The following is a 21,710-nucleotide window of genomic DNA, read 5'->3' as shown; positions in this document are numbered from 1 at the left end:
ATACATTTCATTATCACCACCATCCACATTACATGGTCTATAACAACATCCAACCAAGCATTTGATTCCATTCACCTCTATCTCACACCATACTGCCTCAAAACCACTGGCACTATTTCCCTTTTGCATCTCTACTTTGTATGGACATAACTCTTTCTCTATCATCAATAGCACCCCCCCCCCCCTTTTTACCCCTTCTATCCTCACGAAACACATCATACTTTTCCATCTCTATTCCTGTCAGAATGTCATCCTCTTCCAACCATGTCTCACTTATTCCGACAATCTTTGGGTGAACAGACGCAATTAGTGCAACAATTTCATCTGCCTTGTTTCTTATACTTCTAGCATTTGTATACAAACACAACAGCTCATTTCTGGATCTACAGCTAGTTCCACTGATACCACTCATTCGATGTGATCTCTCCATACTTTTTACCCCTTCTATCCTCACGAAACACATCATACTCTTCCATCTCTATTCCTGTCAGAATGTCATCCTCTTCCAACCATGTCTCACTTATTCCGACAATCTTTGGGTGAACAGACGCAATTAGTGCAACAATTCCATCTGCCTTGTTTCTTATACTTCTAGCATTTGTATACAAACACAACAGCTCATTTCTGGATCTACAGCTAGTTCCACTGATACCACTCATTCGATGTGATCTCTCCATACTCGACAGGGGCCATTTCCCTTTCTGCTTATTCATTTTAGAACCCTTTTCAATTCTAACTGTTTCCTCTTGATCCCAGGTTATTCCATTCCTTTTCTGTCTGCACATGCTCTCGCCTCCTCTTGGAGCATCCACTTTTCTCACTCTGTGTACCCCTGTCCACCCTGAGCCTCCCTGTTTCTCTGCTCCTCTTGCACACCCATTCTCTCATTTTCTATACTCATACCACTCACTTCCCCATTCATTTCCACTTCTTCAATCTCTCCTGTCTTACTCTCCTGCTCTTCCTCATCACTTCCCGCTTGATCTGATTCATTCTCTGTCACTCTACTCACTTCTCTACCTTCCAGCAGCTTTCCAAGCAACCCACACCATAACCACTCAAATGCAGTCCATCGCTCCCATACAGTTCACTTGTTCCTTCAAACACATTCCACACATTAACAAACTGTACTGCCATCTCCTCACACATTTCAGCCAGCATATCATTCATAATCCTTGCTCTCTGCCTCATCTTGCCACAGTCATACCTAGGCAACATGCTGACTACCCTTCCTCTCACACTATTTTCTTTTATCCATCTAAGCAGCCTCCTGATATCCATTCTGAAGTGATCTTTGTCCTCTGTTAAATCATTCATACCTATTAAAACTATCAACTCCTTTGCTCGCTCCCTCCTCATTATGCCTCAATCACTCTCCTCATTTTACTGCCTGGAAAGCATACCTTGTGCATCCTATCATCCAGCACACCTTTTATTACAGTTATTATTATTATTACACCAATTATTACAGTTTCCTAAATCTTCTTTCTTTGGTATTTTTACTATTATTCCTGTATTCCAATCATTAGGGAATATCTCTTTTTCCCAGATATCTTAGCATAGTGGATAGAGCATATCTATCATTGTTGTCATGTCAGATTTTAGAGCCTGCTGGGATATGTCCTGCCGCTTTCCCTTTTATTAATAGCTTTTTTTATCTCCAATTTAGATGGTGGGCTGGTATCAATTTTTAATCCATCTATTCCTTTTTTATTTCTGTTTGTATTCTATCATTGATTGCTATTGTTCACGATTTGATTAAAATGTTGTCTTCACTTTCCAATTGTTCTTCTGTTGACACTAGAATTTTTCCATTGAGATCCTTCAATGGGACATTCTTTTGCATGGCTTCTCCAGAAAGTCTTCTTATAATACTGTGTAACTCTCTGCTTGTTACACTTGTCTGCAGCTTGTGTACTCTCGATGCCAGTTCTTCAAACCATTGCAAGTTTTGCCTTTTCTATCACTTAATCTTTTTATTTAAAATCTTATATTTGTCTTTAAGTTCAGTTTCCTTTTGAGGAGTATTTCTTGCACATAATTTCAGCTTTATTTTTTTTTCCTTTCATCCACTAGTCTCCATTCCATCGATAACCGTTCTTTTTTCTTTCTTTTAGCATATCCTAAAACATGTTCTACTGTATCATTAAGGATTTTTTTTACCATTTTTTCATTTAGCCTCTATATCACCATTCCTTATATCCTCTCTTCCTTCAAATAAAGTTAAGGAAAAATTGATAATTTTCCCTTAACTTTATTTTAAACTCATTGCAGACTTCAGCATTTTGTAATTTAGAAATATCAAATTTCCATCTGTTAAATGTTTTCCCCTGATGATTTTTTCGGATATATAACTGCATAGATCCTTCTTTTATTTCGGACATCTAATAACATTTTCCTGCACCTTTGGCTGATGGCAATATGATCTATTTGATTCTGTGTTTTGCCATCTGGTGACACCCAGGTTACTTTATGTATTCTCTTATGCTGGAAGATTGTGCCATCTATTACTAAGTTATATTTGCCACACAGTTCCACCAACAATTCACCATTTACATTTCTCTCTCGCAAACCATGCTTGCAATTACATTTCCCAGTCCCTCATAATTTGTACCAATTTCAGCATTGAAGTCACCCATGAGAAGTATGCTCTTGGTATCATGTGTCATCATCAAGCTTTTATCAAGCAGACTAAGACTTTTCTTTTTCTTCAGAGGATGCATTCTCAGTGGGGAATAGCATTGAACAACTCTGTCTTCAAAATTTAGTTTTAAGATTAACTGTTGTTATTATTATTATCATCATCATCAAATTCCTGACATGTACCCACAAGGGATGTAAAGGATATGATAGTACTACATGAAAAAATTTACATCATTACTAACTTCTTATCTACAATTTTCCTCCAAATCAGTCTGTTACTTGTCAAGACTCCAACATTATCAGATCTTATATTTCTATCGTCTAAGGCACTTTGTACCGTATCCATCCACCAATATCTTGGTCTTCCTCTGGGTCGTTTTGCTGCCAAGCTGGCAGAGAACACTTGTTATGCTAATCTTTCTTTGCCCATTCTGTTTAAGTGACCATACCACTTGAGATTAGCTCTGCTCATTCATTCCTGGATGCTGACAATGTAAATGTCTTTCCTGATATCCCCATTTTTAATATGATATTGCCATTGATGCCATCGCATCTAATCTTTCTCAGGACTCTCATATCTGCGGTCTCTAATCTTTGGTCAAGTGTTTTACTTCTGACCCAGCTCTCAGATCCATAAGTTAAAACTGGTTTGAACACTGTCTTGTATACATCTAATTTAGTGTTCCGACTAATATCTGTCTTATTCCATATGAATTTATTCAATTGACTGCCTACCATACCAGCTTTATTGATTCTGTTGTCTATTTCCATATTTAATTTACCATCTTCAGTAAAAATCGTACCTAAGTACCTCAAATGCTTTACTTGTTCCACAGGTTCCCTGTTCACAACACAGAGAACTGTATAGAATTGTTGACATTTTCAACAATTCTACCTATTTTCATTGTCTTTGTCTTTTTAATGCTGACCTTCATACCATATTTATTACAACAGTTATTCGATTTAGTCAGGGAATTTTGCAAACTTGTAGCGAATTTATTTAGAAGTGTAACATCGTCCGCATAAAGCAAAGAGCTGACATTAACATCTCCGATTCTGATATCATGTTTAATATCACTTTCCTTCATAATGTGATCCATATGGATAATGAATAACAGAGGAGATAATGCACATCCTTGTCTCACACCAGATTTAACATTAAACCATCTTCCTGTACTTCCTTCAGTTCTAACTGCTGACGTACTGCTTGATATAATATCCCATTGACACCATATAACTGTAGCATATTGAATAGCTTCTCTCTTGGCACCTTGTCATATGCCTTTTCCATATCAACAAAACTTAAATACAGATCTTTGTTATATTCTCATGCTTTCTCGACTATTTGTCGTAAAGTGAAGATCTGATCCTGACAGTCTCTATTTGGCCTGAATCCAGCTTGTTCTTCACCAAGCTTTTTTTCCACAATTCTTCTCAACCATTTCTCAAGTATACTTGCATAGATCTTGCCAGGAACACTCAGTAGGGAAATACCTCTGTAATTCCCACATTCAGTTTTATTTCCCTTTTTATATATAATTACTATGAGATCTCTACTCCAATCATTGGGAATTCGTCCTTCCAGGCTTTCTGACCTATGCAGTGCAGCCACTGTAAGACTTTTATACCACCATACTTCAGCATTTCTAGTCGAATATCATCTACTTCTGCTGCCTTTCCACATTTCAAGCCTTTGATTGCTTTTTCTACTTCAAGTATGGATATATATTCCTGACTGCATGCCTGTTGAGTGTTTTTTACCACTGTGCTATCACTGCTTGTTTCATTTAGCAATTTTTCGAAGTACTCCCTACTTCATTTAGCAATTACTCCATACTTCAAGAATATCTTTTTCTCCTGTTTTCATTTCACCTTTATCATCTCGAATTCCTTTTACAGCGCTCTTTCCTCCATTTCTGAGCTTCATCAACAACCTCCCGAATATTTTGCCACCTTCTTGATATTTATTTGCTAAAGTTCTTGCCAAAATCCTCCCATGACTTTTGTTTAGCTAGTTTTACACAGTGTTTCGCTTTCTTACATTTGTCTCTCTATTTTCTAAGAGCAAAAGCTGACTTATTTGCCAGGAACTTTTGATCTGCTTTTTTCTTTTCCTTCACTGCTTCTTTAACTTCCTGTGTCCACCACAGAGTTCTGATTTTTCTGTCCTTGCAGACAACCTCACCACATACCTCTCTGGCTGAATCAATCATGGTTTTCTTCAAGACTTGCCATTGAATCTCCAAGGTTTGGTGATTCATTTCTCATTTCATTTTTCATTTTTTCTTCAATAATCTTTGTGTATTTTCATCTACAGTTCACATCTGAGAGCTGATCAACTTTTATTCGCTTTAAAACTTTCTTACATGTTATTCTTTTCAATATGAAATTCAATTTTATCTTGCTCAAGACTAAATAGTGATCGCTTCCAATTTCAAATCCTCCGTACACTCTGGTGTCCTGCACCAGGGAGAAAACATCACTATCAACAATAACATAGTTAATGAGACTTTTCTTATTCATTGCCTCTTCTCTCCATGTGAATTTGTGCACATTTTTATGTTGGAACATGGTGTTAGTAATAACTAGTCCATGTCCTGAGCTGAAATCCAACAGGTATTTGCTATTATTATTAGCTTTGCTCTTTTCTCCGAATTTTCCCAAAATATTTTTGTATGTCTGACAATTATTTCCTACTCTGCTATTTAGATCCCCAACTAGGACCAACTTTTCCTTTTTCATTGTGTCAGTTGCTTTTTCTAAAGCATCAAAAAATTCCTCCACTTCTACCTTAGTAGAACCTTCTGTGGGATCATAGGCAGTAAGTTATAATAAGTTTCATTTTCCAGTTCCCCATTTGCCCACATCACTCTACTTGAGATTGCCTGCCATTCAAGAAGATTAGTCTCGTATTTAGTGTTGAATACTATGGCTGCTCCTTTTCCGTGATTGTCATTGCCTGAATATAACATTTTGTATAGAAATGTTATACTGCTCAGAAAGATCTGACCAGTTTTTGTCTCTTTTGTTTTAGTCACCACCCCTATTATGTCGATCTGGTACTGATCTATTTCTTCAGCTAGCTCCATTTCTTTGCCATTCAGGCTTCTTATGTTGATAGTACCGATCTTTAACTCTGGTGATGTTGAGTTGGGGTGTGCTTTCAGATTTGTTCCAGTAGCTGACTTTTCGCTGTTTGCCCTGGTTCCCTGGCAAAAAGAAGGGGGGGGGGGACTTTTTTAACTGGGCGTAGCCCCAGCCGGCATGAAATTTTATCATGTTGTATAATCATTTTCTATATTGGTTTAAGCCAATAAGAATACAATTTGGTCAGCTAAATCCCAAATTGCCAGCCCATCCTCATTCATTCAGTATCCAGATAGATACCCAACAGGTGCACCACGAGAAGGCGAGAATTATACATTAGGTCAGAAGCCCTGGTCAGTTCTCCACATTCCTTTAAAGGCTATGTGGAGGTCTCCTCTCAGTTATACAGCTTTGACCCTTAACCACCTCTAACTGTTATTATTTGTTCTGAAATTGGTTTCCACCCAATCATTGTTTGACTAAATCTTTTGCTCATGAGGATTCCAACTCCATATTGATGTATAACAGTTATATTAGGTATTCCTGAATAAAGAAACATATTCCCACTGGGAAAATTTATTCTACTAGTACCATTCTATCTTACTTTGCTAACTCTCTATAATTCAATTTTATATTTTTCCAACTCCTTTTTTTAGTGGTGCTAGTCTTCCTGTTTGATAGGGTGGTTTAACATTCCATTGGCCAATTCGTGTCCTAATTTTCCAAGCTTTAGTCAATACCAAGGAGTTTGTCTGATTTCTGCACTTATCTGACTTGAAAACAGCATTTAAATTTTCGGAGATTTGTGGGGGTAGGGCTGCTATTTCAGCATCTAGGCATGCATTTTATACACGAGCATTTACTCTCGTGTAGATATTTTGGTTATACCACTGATATCCAGTCACCAGAGCCTCGTTTGTGATAACAGGTTCTACCATGAGAACGTGAGGGTGGTATTTGAGTTGGAGAGGCTATGTGTTATATATCATGAAGTCCAGGACTTAATAATATTACGCAATCACCATCCCTTAGAACCGTTCCATGTGTTCAGTGGCTTGAAAGAGTTTTGTTTGAACATATTCACCTAGGGTTGCATTAGTCATAAAATGTGTAGGATACTTAGTTACCTTTAATTTGAAAGGAGGGGTTTAACCAAGTTATACAGGCATGTGAGTTAGATCAAAAGTGGATATATACTCGACTCTGTTAGTTTTTCACATAAATATTAGTCTTTAGTCCACGTTATTTATTTATTTTTTCCTTGTTTTTGTCTTTCTGTCTCAAAATAGGTTCAGGGTCCAATGTTCTGTTACATATAATAGTGATCGTGATTGCTGTAGGTTAAGTATTGCTTAAGTTTTTTGCATGCAATAAGGATACAGTCTCTCAGATTTTTTTTTTTTTTTTCTGCTTAGATGTCGGTGCTGGTTTATCCTTGTTATTTTGCAATCTGCAAAATAACAAGGTGATATCTAAAGTGATATCTAATCTATTGTCATCACAGGAATTCCTACATTTGTGGCTACCATTATTTGGGCGGACAAGTCTTCTGCTTTGTTGCTCAGGATTCCCTCTACAGATAGTTCTTGTTCCCTTTGGTTTTGTATCATATGTTCCATCTGTATTTTTAGGATGTTTACTTCATTTCTTAGTTCTGTGTTTTCTCTTTTCTTGCGTCTCTGTCACTTCCATCAGTTTGTGTTTTATGTCAGCAACTGTTTACTTGGAATTTTCTTATGAACTTCGTATGCTTCGAATTTTTTCTTTATTTCTTCCATGTGAGTTTAATAAATCTTGTATCATGCTTTTCATCACATCTATGTTACTTGCATAAAATAAGTCTGGAAGTGACTTACCTTGTTGGTTTTTACTGCCTTTGATGGGCTGCCTTTTGCCTCTCAGTTTTTCTCTACACTGGACGCAATGCCACTCCATGCATTTGTTAGTATCTTTGGCCTTCTAAGTAGATTCTGATAATCCAGAGTATTTGTAATTCAACTTACTTTTACAGCCATTGTATTATACATACACTGCTTGGAAAGAAATTGACAGACACTCCCATGGGCAAGGTGTATCATACTACATAAACGAGTCACATATTGGAAGAATATGATGCTGCCAAATCAGTGCAACTGTGTCCGGGTGAAATAGCTGCAAGAAGGGAACTGATGGAGTTTGAAAGAGCCATTGTGATAGGATGCCATGTTGCAGGCCTATCTATTCAGCAAATTGTTGACAAATAATTAGGCCATCCCAGGTCAACAATCAGTGATACCATACTGAATGAGATGGAAGCTAGGGGGTCAACTACAACTGCTACCTGCAGTGGATGACCCACTGCACTCACCTAACATGACCGTAGGGCCTATGAATGATAATATGTAAACACTGCCATTCTTCAGCTGGCACATTAAATGTGAAGTTCCGGACATTGACTGGAACATGAATCTGCACAAAAGCATTCAGAACCAATGCTGATAACATGGGTTTCCATGGTAAGACTGCAATATGCAAGTCCCTCGTTACCCGAACCAACATGCAGCATTTGCTTCAGTGGTGCAAAGAGTGTGTGTGTGCAGTGGGATGTGGAAGCTTGGAAAGCCATGTATTGGAGTGACAAATCGCACTCCATCCTCTACTGAACAGGTGGACAGGTGCAGTGGATGCTCCATCAATGACTTACCAGAGTGTGTAATGCCTACTATGAAATTGGGAGGTAGCGATGTGATGGTATGGTCCTGTTTTTCCTGGTTTGGCTGCAGATCTTTGTTTGTGATGCCATGAACATTGAACTCTGAGAGGTATCTGAACATTCTGGACAATGCTTCTTACTTTGTGGGGTTTCAATGGAACTGACCATTGTCTCTTTCGGCAAGACAATGCACTGTATTATAAGGCCTGTGCTGTAACCGCGTGTTTTTTTGTGTAAATGAATGTCACCACACTTGACTGGCTTCTACAAAGTCCTGATCTCAACCTTATTGAACATCTGCAGAATGAACTAGAGCAGTGATTCTCAACCACTGTGCCATGGCACTTTGGTGTGCCGCGAGATTTTTTAAGTGTGCTGCCACTGTGAATATCCATACATAAGCGGCGTCAGACAAGTCAGAAAAAATTGTTCATTACTTTCCAAATTTAGAAATAAAAAAATTTGATTGGATTCGGAATCCATTTGTGATAAACGACACATTGGTGTATGAACTACTTTGAAAGAAGAACTGATTTCTGTGTGTAATAACTGAGATTTAATTTCAAAACATTCAGAAGAATCAATTAATTCGTTCTGGATTAATCTTAGATACGATTATCCAACAATATCACAAAAAGCTTTAAGTGTTATTACAATTTTCCACATCTTATTTGTGCGAATTCGGATTTTCGGCTTTGACCGATATAAAAACGAAAAAAAGATCCAGACTTTTAAATCTTGATCACGAAATGAGAGTAGCATTATCATTTATATGCCCAAATATAACTTCATTATCAAAAAAAAAAACATGCTCAAATTTCGCATTAAATGTAATTTATCATTAAATAAACATTTTGTTTACTTTGTAATGCAATTTCATTTTATATTTATTGCAAATTATTATTGTATGCTATTTTTACAAAATATATTATAGGTACATGAATTAATTAACCAAGTAAAATTCTTTTAAGTTTATCTTATTGTTAGTGTGCTGCCAAATTTTAAAATGATTAAAAGTGTACCGTGATGAAAAAAAGGTTGAGAATCACTGAACTAGAGTGTCGAGTGAGATCAAAGGACATCCGCACCATAACAGTCCAGGACCTCATTACATGCCTACAGGTAGAATGGTCCAAAATTTCCCTTGATCATTATCTTATGCCTGTGGATAATATGCCTATTGGATTGCTGCAGATATTGCAGTGAAAGGAGGTCCTACACCTTATTAAGGTGGGCATGGTACCATGGCTGTTTGTTCTTCATACAATGGTGTCTGTGACTTCTTTCAAAGAAGTGTAGTCTCCTTCTGTGCTCAGTGGCTCAGCATATCTATTATATGACATCTTTAGGCATTCTGGTGTGAATCTTGACTGGACAGTACCCTTCTTTTGAAGTTAATTTTGGTGGTCAGCAGGAAACTGCATCGCGACTGTAAAAAAAATGGCAAAATTCTTTATGATGTTTACTTATATAGAAGTAAATAATAATAATAATAATAAACTCAAAACATGTTTGTAAATACTGTAACAGATATGCATTAGCTTATGTTCATATCACTGCAAATGGAATTATCAAATTTTCAAATGATGCATAACTGTGAACTATCTTTTCTCAAAAGAACAAATTAGCATAAAAATCCAACTTAGTCAAATGATGTATCAATCCCTGTTTACAATTCTGAATTTACAAATATCTATGCTGTTGCAGGATGAGCAATTATGTCCTAATTTCTTAACTCCTATTCCCTTATCTGCTGTGTATAGAATAACCTGCTTTCATATGTATTTTCTGAAAGGTGCAGCATGCGCATTCAGGTAATATAAGTTTTGCTTTTCTCCCTTCTTTCTACTTATCCATTATATATAGGCTAAACAGCTTTTTTTGTGTGTGGGATTAGCATTAAAAAAAAGTGAACAGAAAAAATAATTGGGTATTGTCATGTTTTTTTGTTTATCAAATCATATTTAATTGCTGTTAGTGAAATTTGTATGCATAATACTTTGCATGCATGTCTTATTTAATCAATTATGCATTAGGATTTTGTTTAGCTGTAGATCCATGTTTTATGTCACGGACTTATAGACATAACAAGAATAATAACCATTAGAATTTAACTGGTGTTGCTAGGTATCATTGGGAGGGACAGAGCAGTTGAGAGATCTGAAATCCAAATATAGAGATGAAGCTGGCTTGCCACCTGTTCCAGATGATACTGTAGAGGTTACAAGAACTATGAGAGCTGCCTCTCCTCCTGCTTCTGCTGCTGATCTCATAGAAGCACAGCAACAAAGAAAGAATAATCGACCATTCAAAAGGGTAAGTAATCAAGATGTTTATTAGGCAGCAGTTACTTTTGATGAAAACCACTTTTGCTAAAAGATGCAAATATTTTCACTTTGAGAAATAAAATAGTGAGAAACTTATTTCCTTTTGAACAATAAATTCAACTTTGTGTGAAAAAAATAAACTGGATAAGATGTTAGGGAAACTTTGATTCTCATCTTATTATAAAATGATAAAACTGTCTTTCATTTTATAATAATATGGATCTTGCAACTATGTTTACATCTACAGCATCTTAATTTGTAATCTGATTTTCCTAGTGAAGTACAGTGGTGTTATTCAGAAGTGTATTCATTCCACTCTGTTACACTTTAAGAATGATTTAGAAATTTTGTTTTGCTTACAATCCAAGCAAAACAAAAACAATGAAAAAAGGAGTTGAGTAAAAAATTTCAGTAAACTTAGAAAAATCATATACTTGAACAGATAAAGAAATTTACATATCTTGGCAGTCTCTTTACTCATAACCTCAACAACGCAGAAATACAGACTCAACATAGGATGGTCTAATATGAATAAATTAAACCAAATATGGAAAAATAACAGCATTTCAAAAAAAAAAAAAGCCTCAAACTAACACTCTGTAAAACCATTATTATATACTTACTACTCTAACATAACATATGGAACTGACATGGAGACTTAGTCAGAAAGAAATACAGAAAATCAGAGCAATTCAAAATGAAATGCTTAAGAAAAATAAATAGGACTCGCTGGTCAGAACACAAAACAGATGAGTAAACCAAGCACAAATTAAAGTATAGAGAAGATATCATAGATATACTTCTTAAACAACAATTAAGATGTTTTGGATGCATCTAGAGAATGTCCTCTCGGAGATTACCAGATATAGCCTTGAAATGAATCATTGGAGGGAGACATTCAAGAGGCAGACCAAAAAGAACTTGGTTATAGTCTTTGAAGGAAAGATTCCAATTATCAAGCTTCAGAGAGGGAGAGATGATAGAAATGGCCAGAGATAGAGCAAGATGGCAAAAATTCTTCATAGGGGACCCAATCTGTCATTTGATGGATGAAAAAGAAGAAATTGGTGACTGTTAAACCATATGATGATTCAGGATAGACATCTAACTTCCTCCAGTATCAATAACTGCATTTCTTAAAATTGTTAAAGAATTAATGGTGTTCTTTATGTGATGATTTAATGAGAAACTGGAAAAACTTACAAGAGGAGTAGAAAGAATGCAAGATGTCAAAATCAGACAAGTGTATCAAAGAACAATGCATTTTATGAAATATCATGAACATGCTTTGGACTTATGTAGTTATTTTTTACACACAATTTTTATTTATTAAACTAATTTTATCACTGCAAATGATCCACTTGAAACCAAAATTGAAATGAGTTGACCATTTTAATAGTGATCTTAAATATTATAGTTCATTAAATTCCATCCAGCAAGTTCAGATTTTATTTCCGTCTTCATTATCATCTTAAGGCAGGTTGAAGCTACCATGAACAGTATCTTTCCAGTCCATTCTATCGGGTCAAGTTATTTAAATTTCTGTAAGAGTTCAGACCACTTATACTCTTGATGTTTACAATTTTTTTAGCTCTGCCTGACAGTGTCTTTTCTTATGCTCTTCCATTTTGGCAAATTTGAAGAAGCCTGTTAGTCAGCATTTTTTGCACATACCACTGTAACTGTTTTTTTTTCTTTCTGATTCTTGTTATTATTGAAATATTGTAGTGTAATTCCTCTCTGATATCCTGATTGTTTTCCATTTCAGTCCATGATATTTTATTTATTTTATGTAAACACTTGTTTTCAAGGCTTTGTATGATGTATGATTTCTGCTTTTCTAAGTGGATTGTTGCTGATCTTGTCTGTCCAAAGTAAGACAGCCTTCAGGAACAACAGAGTACTTTATAAACTCCAGGCACTGAGAGAGGAGGGAGCTGAACTTTGGTAGAACGGAAAAGGGTAGCAAGTTTACAGTGGGGCTTAAACACTGTGTGGAGGTTGTACTTTTTTAAGGACCTGGCTATTTTTTTTGATATGCCATAGATGTAGGGTATGGTAATGGCATTTTTGAACTCCTTCTGAAGAGATGATCAGGGAATGGGGAAGAAACAGATTATTTTTTTAATCTGTAATTGCTGTAGCCATTGGAAAGGAAGGTGTTGTGTATGTGGTTGAGTTCAGTTGAAATGGCATTTCCACTGGAACAAAGATTGTGGGCTCTTCTGGTTAGTTTTAATAATGCCATATTGTTGAGAAGGGTGGTGTTGGGAGAGTTTATGAATGCATCTGCTTATGTGAGTAGGTTTTCTATATATACAGTGAAGGAATGAAAAGACCAAATGCTTTAAAGTTTGAAGTTTGTGCCTATGAAAAATGAAGTTATTAGAAAGGAACTTGACATTGTTAGCATTCAAGAATGTGTAAGCAGAACTAATCTAAAGTGGTATGGCCAATGGTCACTTAAATAGAATGGTGAGGAAAGTTTCGTAAAACAGGTGTTTGATGCTGAGATGCCAGAAAAGAGACCCAGAGGTAGTCCAAGGTCTAGGTGGATTGATTCAGTCATAAGTAGAAGCACAAAATGTTAGATATGACAATATCTAATTATGCTGACAAGTAATAGACTAATTTGGAGGAATATTGTTGATATGAGATTAATAATAATGTAAATTTAATCTTGTAGTGCTGTTATAGTAGCCTGAACACCCTTTGAGGGTATAAATCAGGAAATAGATGATGATGACAGTGATTATATGTCCATCAGCCACCCTCTAATCTAAATCACCAGATTCATATCTGTGCCTGTTTGCTCCAATTTATGCAGTAATGTGCTATGTGAAATCTTGTCAAATGCTTTTGATAAGTCTCGCAATATCACTGAGCAGCCATTTCTCTTATCCAACTCCATTATTACTTGATTATAACAAGTAAACAAATTACTAAGGCAAGACTCACCCTTCACAAAACCATGTCAGTCTTTATAGGATATAATATCTACCTAGTCCTGTCTTTCACCAATTTTTCTAATTAATACCTTCACTACTCCTAAGATGCTGATTGGTCTATTCTATCATGAGGCTCCGAGACGGAAATTTTGCCCTCTTTCCACTCCATTGGCACTTTCCCAGTACTGAGGCTTACGTTAAACAGCTTGGTCAGAGGAGCTGATAATTCCCTTGCCCATTTATTAATTTGTGGGCTGATATTCCATATGGCATCTAATCCCAAACTAACTCCTCAGGTCATAGTTTAGCATGGCTGCATCCTGTTCCAGCAGCACTATACACATGCAGCAGAAAGCAGTGACTTAATGACATTTCATTGGTGCTTGTTTCAGTGCAATTGTACTGATTTGTTTACCTCTTAAAGTCGACTTGATTATGAACAATTGATCATGAAGCGTTTCCTGAATAGTGATAGAAATGAAGACACCAGTACTCCTTCAACTAGTGGTGGGAAAGAAGCTACTCGTAGTTGGAATTTTATTTTTCACTTGGTTAGACTATAATAAATTTAGTTTAATCCTTTATCCAAGTGTAAGCAAACAAAGTTTACACCTGAAAATATCTTCAGGACTGAGGTAAGGTAGTGCAACACCAGGCAACTCTGAGCAAAGGTGAACCAAGCTTTCATCACTCCTTGTCTCAGTATCTCCCATAATGCAAAGCACATCTCCTTGAGGACATGTATACTGCTATGCATTAAGGGAAGGGCCACTACCCAGACCGGTTTCAACCTTTATTGAGGTCTCGTCAGTGGGAGGCAGACCCAAATGTGGAGATACTAAGGCAGAAGCAATAGGAGAGGTCATATTTACCTGTAGGAGTTGCCAACAGGTGTATCACCTTATTATTGAATTACTCTGGATTTAGAGAAAGATGTTGGAAGTTTATTTTCAGGCGCAAACTTTGTTTGCTTACACTTGGATACATATGTTGCTGAAGATACAGGTTTCTACAATGCGCAGTTTAGTTTGCATCTTTATAGCTCAGCTCTTCCATATTTTGTCCATGGCTTTTAAAATAGTTGTTGCTCTGGTTATTCTGATTTTTATCTCATTTTTGGGGTCCAAGTCATGCGTCATGTGGCATCCAAGATATGTGAAGTGTTCCACATTCTCCAGTTGAAATCTGTCTATCATAACTCTGTTCAGTAACTCCTGTTGTCCGAATATCATTGTTTTAGTTTTTTCAAAGTTGACATTTAGCCCATATCTTTTTCCTTCTGTGTATAGTGTTTGCAATGTCTGCTTCAGCCTTGCTGCATCTTCTTCGATCAGAACAATGTCATCTGCAAAGCAGAGGTAGTTTATTCTCATGCCATTTATTGAAATGCCTCTACCTTCTTCTTTAATCTTATCTAGTGTTCTTCCCAGATGTGTGATGAAGATGATTGGTGATATTGGGTCCCCTTGTCTTGTGCCTTGACTAGTGGCAAACCAATTTCCAGTCTCGCCTGCTATTCTGATTTTTGCTTGTGCTTGGCTGTTTATATCTTTCAGCAGGCGGATCAATTTATTGTCCACAACATATGATTCCAAGACAGCCCATGTTATATTTTGATCAATATTATCAAATGCTTTTTGGAAGTCCACGAATCAGCAGTATATTTTTTTTTGTTCTTTCTGTGAGCTTTCTCTGCTATTAGTCTTAGTGCAAGTATTTGTTGCACTGTACTTCGATCTTTTTGAAATCCGGCTTGCTCATCAGGAAGATGTGCCTCCATATGACTCTTCAGGCATTCTGTTAGTATTTTCATCAGTACTTTGCTCATTAATGCAATAATTAGTGCATTCTAAAGCACTGCTTTTCTTATGAAGAACAACCAAGACCGATTTCTTCCACTCTTCAGGGGCATACCCTGATCTCCATATTTCATTACATAGCTTATGTATTTCTTTTACAACTGATTCTCCCCCATATTTTAACATCTCGTCTATTATGTTGTCATCTCCAGGACTCTTGTTGTTCTTGAGATGTTTTGTAGCCTTATTCACTTCCTCTTCCAAGATGTCATTTTCAAAGATCTCTGCTGATGGAGAGATTGCTTTTAGTTCTTTGATTACTTCTGTTGCAGTATTATGTAGTTGATTTTTTTGTAGTTCACTGCAATATCTTGTCCATCTGTGTATGTTTTTTGTCTTGTCCATCAATACTTTACCATCTTCATCTTACAAATACAATATATGGGATTTTAAATTAAATGTAAACAAGTTTCTCCTTTCCCAACCCACTACCCATATATGGTACTAATGAGATTGATCAACCAAACTCTCATGTATGGGCTCAACATATAAAAAATAATAATAAAATTTTAAAAAAATGTATTTTTTCTCTCTTGATGTTGTTTATACCCTTGTTCTTCAACCTGTGATCTGCTTTTTCCCTCTTGGTGTTGTTTATACCCTTATTTTTCAACCTGTGATCTGCTTTTTCCCTCTTGGTGTTGTTTATACCCTTGTTTTTCAACCTGTGATCTGCTATTTCCCTCTTGGTGTTGTTTATACCCTTGTTCTTCAACCTGTGATCCGCTTTTCCCCTCTTGGTGTTGTTTATACCCTTGTTCTTCAACCTATGATTCGCTGACCGGCACTTGTTCGCAGAAATTTCCTGGCTTCCCGCCAAAAAAATTCTTCGTCTCTCAAAAACAAAGCTCCAGCCACATATATCAAATTTTCTAACCTCTATGCAGCAGCAGATGTCACACTAGCTAAAAATTGTAATTTTATAACATTGGATTTAATAAATAAAATACTATCTACATTGGTTTATGTTTCTGTCTTAGCCGTCAGCCGGTCCACGAAATATTTCTCCTATTTTCCCCGGTTCGCAGGTGTAAAAAGATTGAAGAATGCTGGTTTATACCATTAGGTATTATTATCAATAGTGAACAACATCTAATGCTTTCTTTATGAATTCACATTAATTGCCTTAGTATCTCATAACATAAAGCACATATCCTTTCAGGTGTGTATAATGCTATATGGGCTAATTGGAAACTTGGTTATGTGTTATTGTGAAGGGCCACTACCCAGACCAGTTTAGACTTTTATCGAGGTCTTATCAGTGAGAGCCTGCAATGATTATCTCATGTACTAATAATTTGACTCTTGACACAATAGAGTATCCAACTCTTGCTTCAGAAAGTCAGCAACCTCGACTAATTTTCCTAATCTATTTTTATTAATATAACTAAACTCATAATAACTTATGGGTTATTGTTTAGTTATATTGGTAATCATCTCTCTTCACAACATAAAGCGATGACTAAGGAAAACTACTCTTAGCCAACTCTCAACCTTATTTTTAAAATTAAATGTCTGTGTGTGCTCGCACTTCCATCCATTGTAACCTAGTATGCAAATCAGATGAAAATTAAAGCTTTTATTATTTCATCACAAAATGCTTTATCCTCTGGTTCACAGTTTCCTTGTCCAATTTATTAATATTCATCTGCTGCATTTACCCAATCACCAAACTCCAAAAGCTGCTCTGACCTCTTCACCCATCCCTCCACGAAGCTTGGCTATCTGCAGTCCAGCTGTCCAAATAGTGATGTCATCTTCCTGGGTGACTTTAACGTCCACAATTCCTACAGCTCTTTTTCCAACATCACTGACCAACTTGGATGAGATGCAGAATTGTTTGCTATAAGCAGTGACTTAACACAATTGTACACTTACCCGAATTCCTGATAACCTTGTTTACTCTTCCAATACTCTTCATCTGTTTGTAACCGGTTCTCCTACCAAATACACAACAGAAGTCACCTCTTCTCTTGGTAACTCAGATCACAATCATGTGCAAGTGTCCTCTCTCAGAATGTCCTTCATTCAACTACCCCCCCCCCCTCTTGTGTCCTTTGGCACTAAAAGGTGCTAAGTGGAATGACCTGGAATTTCTATTCTTCCTTTCTGTGGTCTGACTATTGCTTCCACTTCTCTGACCCAAACACTTGCTCTGATTGAGTGAGTCAAATTATTCTTACATGAAGGCATTCATTCCCCATTTGACTCAAAATTCTGATCCACTTTTCAAACCCTAATTTACCAGAAAGTAGTAAAGGAATTGAAGAAAAACCAATGAGCTTATTTTAAGTGGTTTGCATCAAGAATCCTTATGCTGAATTATATAATAAATGTAAAACAGTCATTAGCAGATCTGAATTCAACTTCATAAATGCCAACAGCAGAAAACTTACCTCCTGTTTAAATGGCATGCCTTCTGGTCCCTTGCAAAGGCCATTTTGCACCCAATTTTTCACCTGCATTTCCACCTCTTACCCAGATGGCATCACTGTTTTCCCGCAAATCATGCACAGAAAATAAAGGCACATCTCCTCTTCCTCCTAGTATGCCAGTAACTGAGTACAGTATGCTTCTTGTGTTTTTTTTTTTTTTCAGCAAAAAGTCTTAAGAAAAATATTAAATAACTTGGATACTGAAAAATCTTCTTGTTATCTCTTCAATTGTACACTTGGTGTGCTCTAAAGCTATAGCAGTCTTTATCATGTCTTCAATCTTCTATACATAGATGACATTTAACCCAATGAAGTAAACATATATCCAACCAGTTACTGATTAGTTGCAATTACTTCAGTCCTCCAAAATAATGGAGAAATTTATTGATAGTCAGCTTCACTATTTAGAGGCCCACCAGTTAGTCAGCGACCACCAATATGGATTCTTCTCATTTAGATCCATGGTTGATCTCTTAGCTTACTTCACCCACCACTGAACACTTACCATTGAAGAGTTTGGAGAAATGTGCACTATTGCCTAAGACATTTCCAGGGCTTGCGATCATGTTTGCCATTGAGACCTGCTTTGCAAACTGTCTTCTTGCTATCTACCTGCCATCCTCTGTAATTGCATAGTTGGCATTCCTTCTGGTCATTCACTGTGTGTCATGGTGGATTCTCTGAGCTTTGCCACCAATGCAGGAGTGCCTCATGGCTCCATTATATATCACCAATCTACCATTTTCTCCTATACATAAAGATCTACTCCATTGGTATTGAGTACCTGTGAATAGGATCTACACCAATCCTATTCACAGGTTTGTCAACAATAATACGCTCCATTCATCCTACTCTAACAAATTATGTAATTCTCAGACATCCCAAGCATCTGCAATCCCAATGACTTAAACACTGATTTCCATACCATCCCTCATTGGGGCAAGGACAATCGGTGATCATCTCAGGTCACCTATCCTTACCTTCAGTATTACACAAATTACCAGACAGGATCAGATCTCTATACTTGGACCAACATTTACCTCCAGCCTCTAAAAAACTAGTTTTTTTTTTTTTTTTTTTTTTCCAATCAAAATGCTATTTTTATACCCACTCAGCTACTAACTTTATACAAATCCTAAATTTACTATCCTTAGAATACTGTTGCACATTAGGAATTGTGCCTAAAATATCCCTAAAAATTCTTGATACTGCCCAGAAAAGAACAATTCGGCTCATAGATGTTCTTTCCCTCACACACTCGCTTGGACTTCTATCTTAGAGATGCAGTGTTTCAGCTCTGTAGCTACTTTTAGGTAGACAATGGAAGAAGTACAGGTACTTCTTCCATTGTCATTGTTCCAATGAACTGGTAAACATCATTCCTCCGCTTTCTGTTGGGCTCTGTTCCATATACCTCTGTCGTTTGAAACAGCCTTTCTCATAATGTGTTTTCCAGCAATACAACCTCCAGCTCTTTGAAGAAAATATCAATAAATTTCTTCCTTCTCAATCCTTACCAGCACCCCCCCCCACACACACGCTGCACTGATGTGCTATAGGTTCTTGTACCTCTCTTTTGTGGGGTCAGATACATTGTGTGTATGTGTGTAATTTCAGATATTGCTAAAATGAATTGGCACTACAACCTTTTTCTAAAAATGCATTTTCCTTTAGATGGAACCTTTTGGTATGAAGTATATATTTAAAACTCAAATTCCTTACCAGCTCTTATACATATTCTGTAATACAGATATACATAAAAATGCATTAAAAGAATGTTAGGAAAATTGCACATTTGGTCAAGTAAATGAAATGTTATATTTTTGTGAAATTCATGTTTTAGTATTTGATTTAGTATTTCAAAACCATTTATAGAGCCTTGTCAAGCAAAGTAGTATGGATGATTCGCTGGCATTTCAAGACTTGGAGGGAGATAATGGAACAGATGATGAGCTAAGAGATATTGAAGAACATCAGGTGGGTGTAGAAGAAGGCAGACCATCAGAAGATGAATACCGCCCCCCTACTCCTCGACCATCTACACCAATACCTGCCTCTATCCCTTCCCAGCCAATACCATTACCCAATAAAGGCCTACCTTGGGTCCCAAAAGTAAGACAGCGTGATGTGGACAGCTTCCTGGATCACACTAGGATGAAATTTGTGGGATTTCAGTTGCCTAATGACAGGATATCACTTGCTGGTCTTCCTCAGCCTATACATGAAGGCTTGAAAGTTTTAAAACAAGTAAGTTTGAATACATTTTCAGGATCTGTTTAGTTCAAGAGAAGTACTGGCAATTGTCAAAAAGATATTTTGGTTACTTAATACTTAAAATATTTGTCTATAAATGATTCCAGTTAAATATGATTATCAGTTCCAATTTATTTTTATATTTAAGTTGGTCTAACTCCATATTTCTAACCAAGAAATGAGAAAACTATTTCTGCAAATTACTCATTAAATTATTTTTTTTAAGGAAATTGCAACGTAAACTGATATTAACTACAATAAATTTAATTAATATTTCCAGTATTTTGGCAAAGTCAAATTGCCATAATCAAGAAGCATGGTACATTATATGTGTGTGCAGGTTCAACCTCATTACTTAGTACTATACTAAGTAATGAGGTTGAAATTGGCAAAAATTGGTGTCCTTGTCTGTTCGCTGAAACAAGTGTCCCATTTTTGCCTGATAGGGAGCATTATGTAGGACTTTAGGCTCACTTTTGGTTTTCGTGCTTCAACCCCATTACTCAGTGTAGTGCCTGAGTGCACATATCATATTGTACTGTGTTCCTTGATAATAAGCAATTTGACTTGCCCAAAATATTGAAAATATTAAATTTATTGTAGTTAATATTGGTCTACATTGTAATTTCTTTAAAATATAGTTATGAATAGCCATTGTATAAATAAGCATTACCACCAGATCCATTATCACTAGTTTGCAAGTTCTAAAAAAATACCCCAAAATTTAAATCATCTTGTATGAGTGAAAACTTCTCCTTTAATTTGTACAAACACTATTTTGGATAAAGAGATAAAGAATAGACCTATTTTTGTCTATGGTCCCACAGTTCTCTTAAGAAGGATGTAGAATTTTTCAAGTATTAGAGAAGGCAGCATTAAAGAAAATGGAAAAGCTGGTATAAGCAACAGAATAGAGAATCAATACCATATGCACAGAAATGATTTGGAGAATAGAGCAGAGGTAATAGTAATACCTTTTAACTGCTGGATTTCTGTTAGAAACATGGATTTATTATTATTATTACCATGTTTCAACATAAATATGTGCACATATTCATATCAAAAGAAGATGAACATCTAGTAAGAAAACTTCGTTGATTATGTTATTATTTCTAGCAATATCTTCATGCTGGGTCAGGACAAGAGTACAACAAGGGACTTGAAATAGGAAGTGAACTAAATTTAGTATGGAGCAGGATAAAAACTTGATATTGAAAATAAATGTATGTACAAAAGTTTGAAAAATAATCAGTCAATCAGCTTTCAAGTGATGAATTGTAGATTTAAATATATGAGTATTATTGTGAGAAAAAAATGAGAGTTTGAAAATAATGATAAAAAATTAGAGACTCATTGGCAGACTTTGAAGAAAACAGTGATTCGTTCTATTCTGATGTTGCGTCCCTATCTCTAATATAACTACTATTTTAGTCTTTTATTCAAATTCTCGTTAGACTCTTTCTCAG

At 36.1% G+C, this 21,710-nt stretch overlaps 1 protein-coding gene across 3 annotated transcripts in view; it reads left to right on the top strand.

Annotated features, from left to right (window-relative positions):
* Positions 1-21,710, top strand: part of Strip (striatin interacting protein) — a 367,915-nt gene that overhangs the window by 145,030 nt on the left and 201,175 nt on the right. For all 3 annotated transcript variants that reach the window (XM_090400054.1, XM_090400055.1, XM_090400053.1), the window contains 2 exons: positions 10,550-10,738; positions 19,867-20,238. In XM_090400054.1, the coding sequence (XP_090256180.1) occupies positions 10,550-10,738; positions 19,867-20,238 (561 nt within the window). The remainder of the gene's footprint in view (positions 1-10,549; positions 10,739-19,866; positions 20,239-21,710) is intronic.

This window comes from Typopeltis vanoorti, chromosome 11 (genome assembly GCF_054136105.1).
Source record: "Typopeltis vanoorti isolate ZY-2024b chromosome 11, IOZ_Tvanoo_1.0, whole genome shotgun sequence".
Taxonomy (NCBI): domain Eukaryota; kingdom Metazoa; phylum Arthropoda; class Arachnida; order Uropygi; family Thelyphonidae; genus Typopeltis; species Typopeltis vanoorti.
Note: the sequence above shows the minus strand (reverse complement) of the source record. Positions and strands in the feature narration are given on the sequence as shown.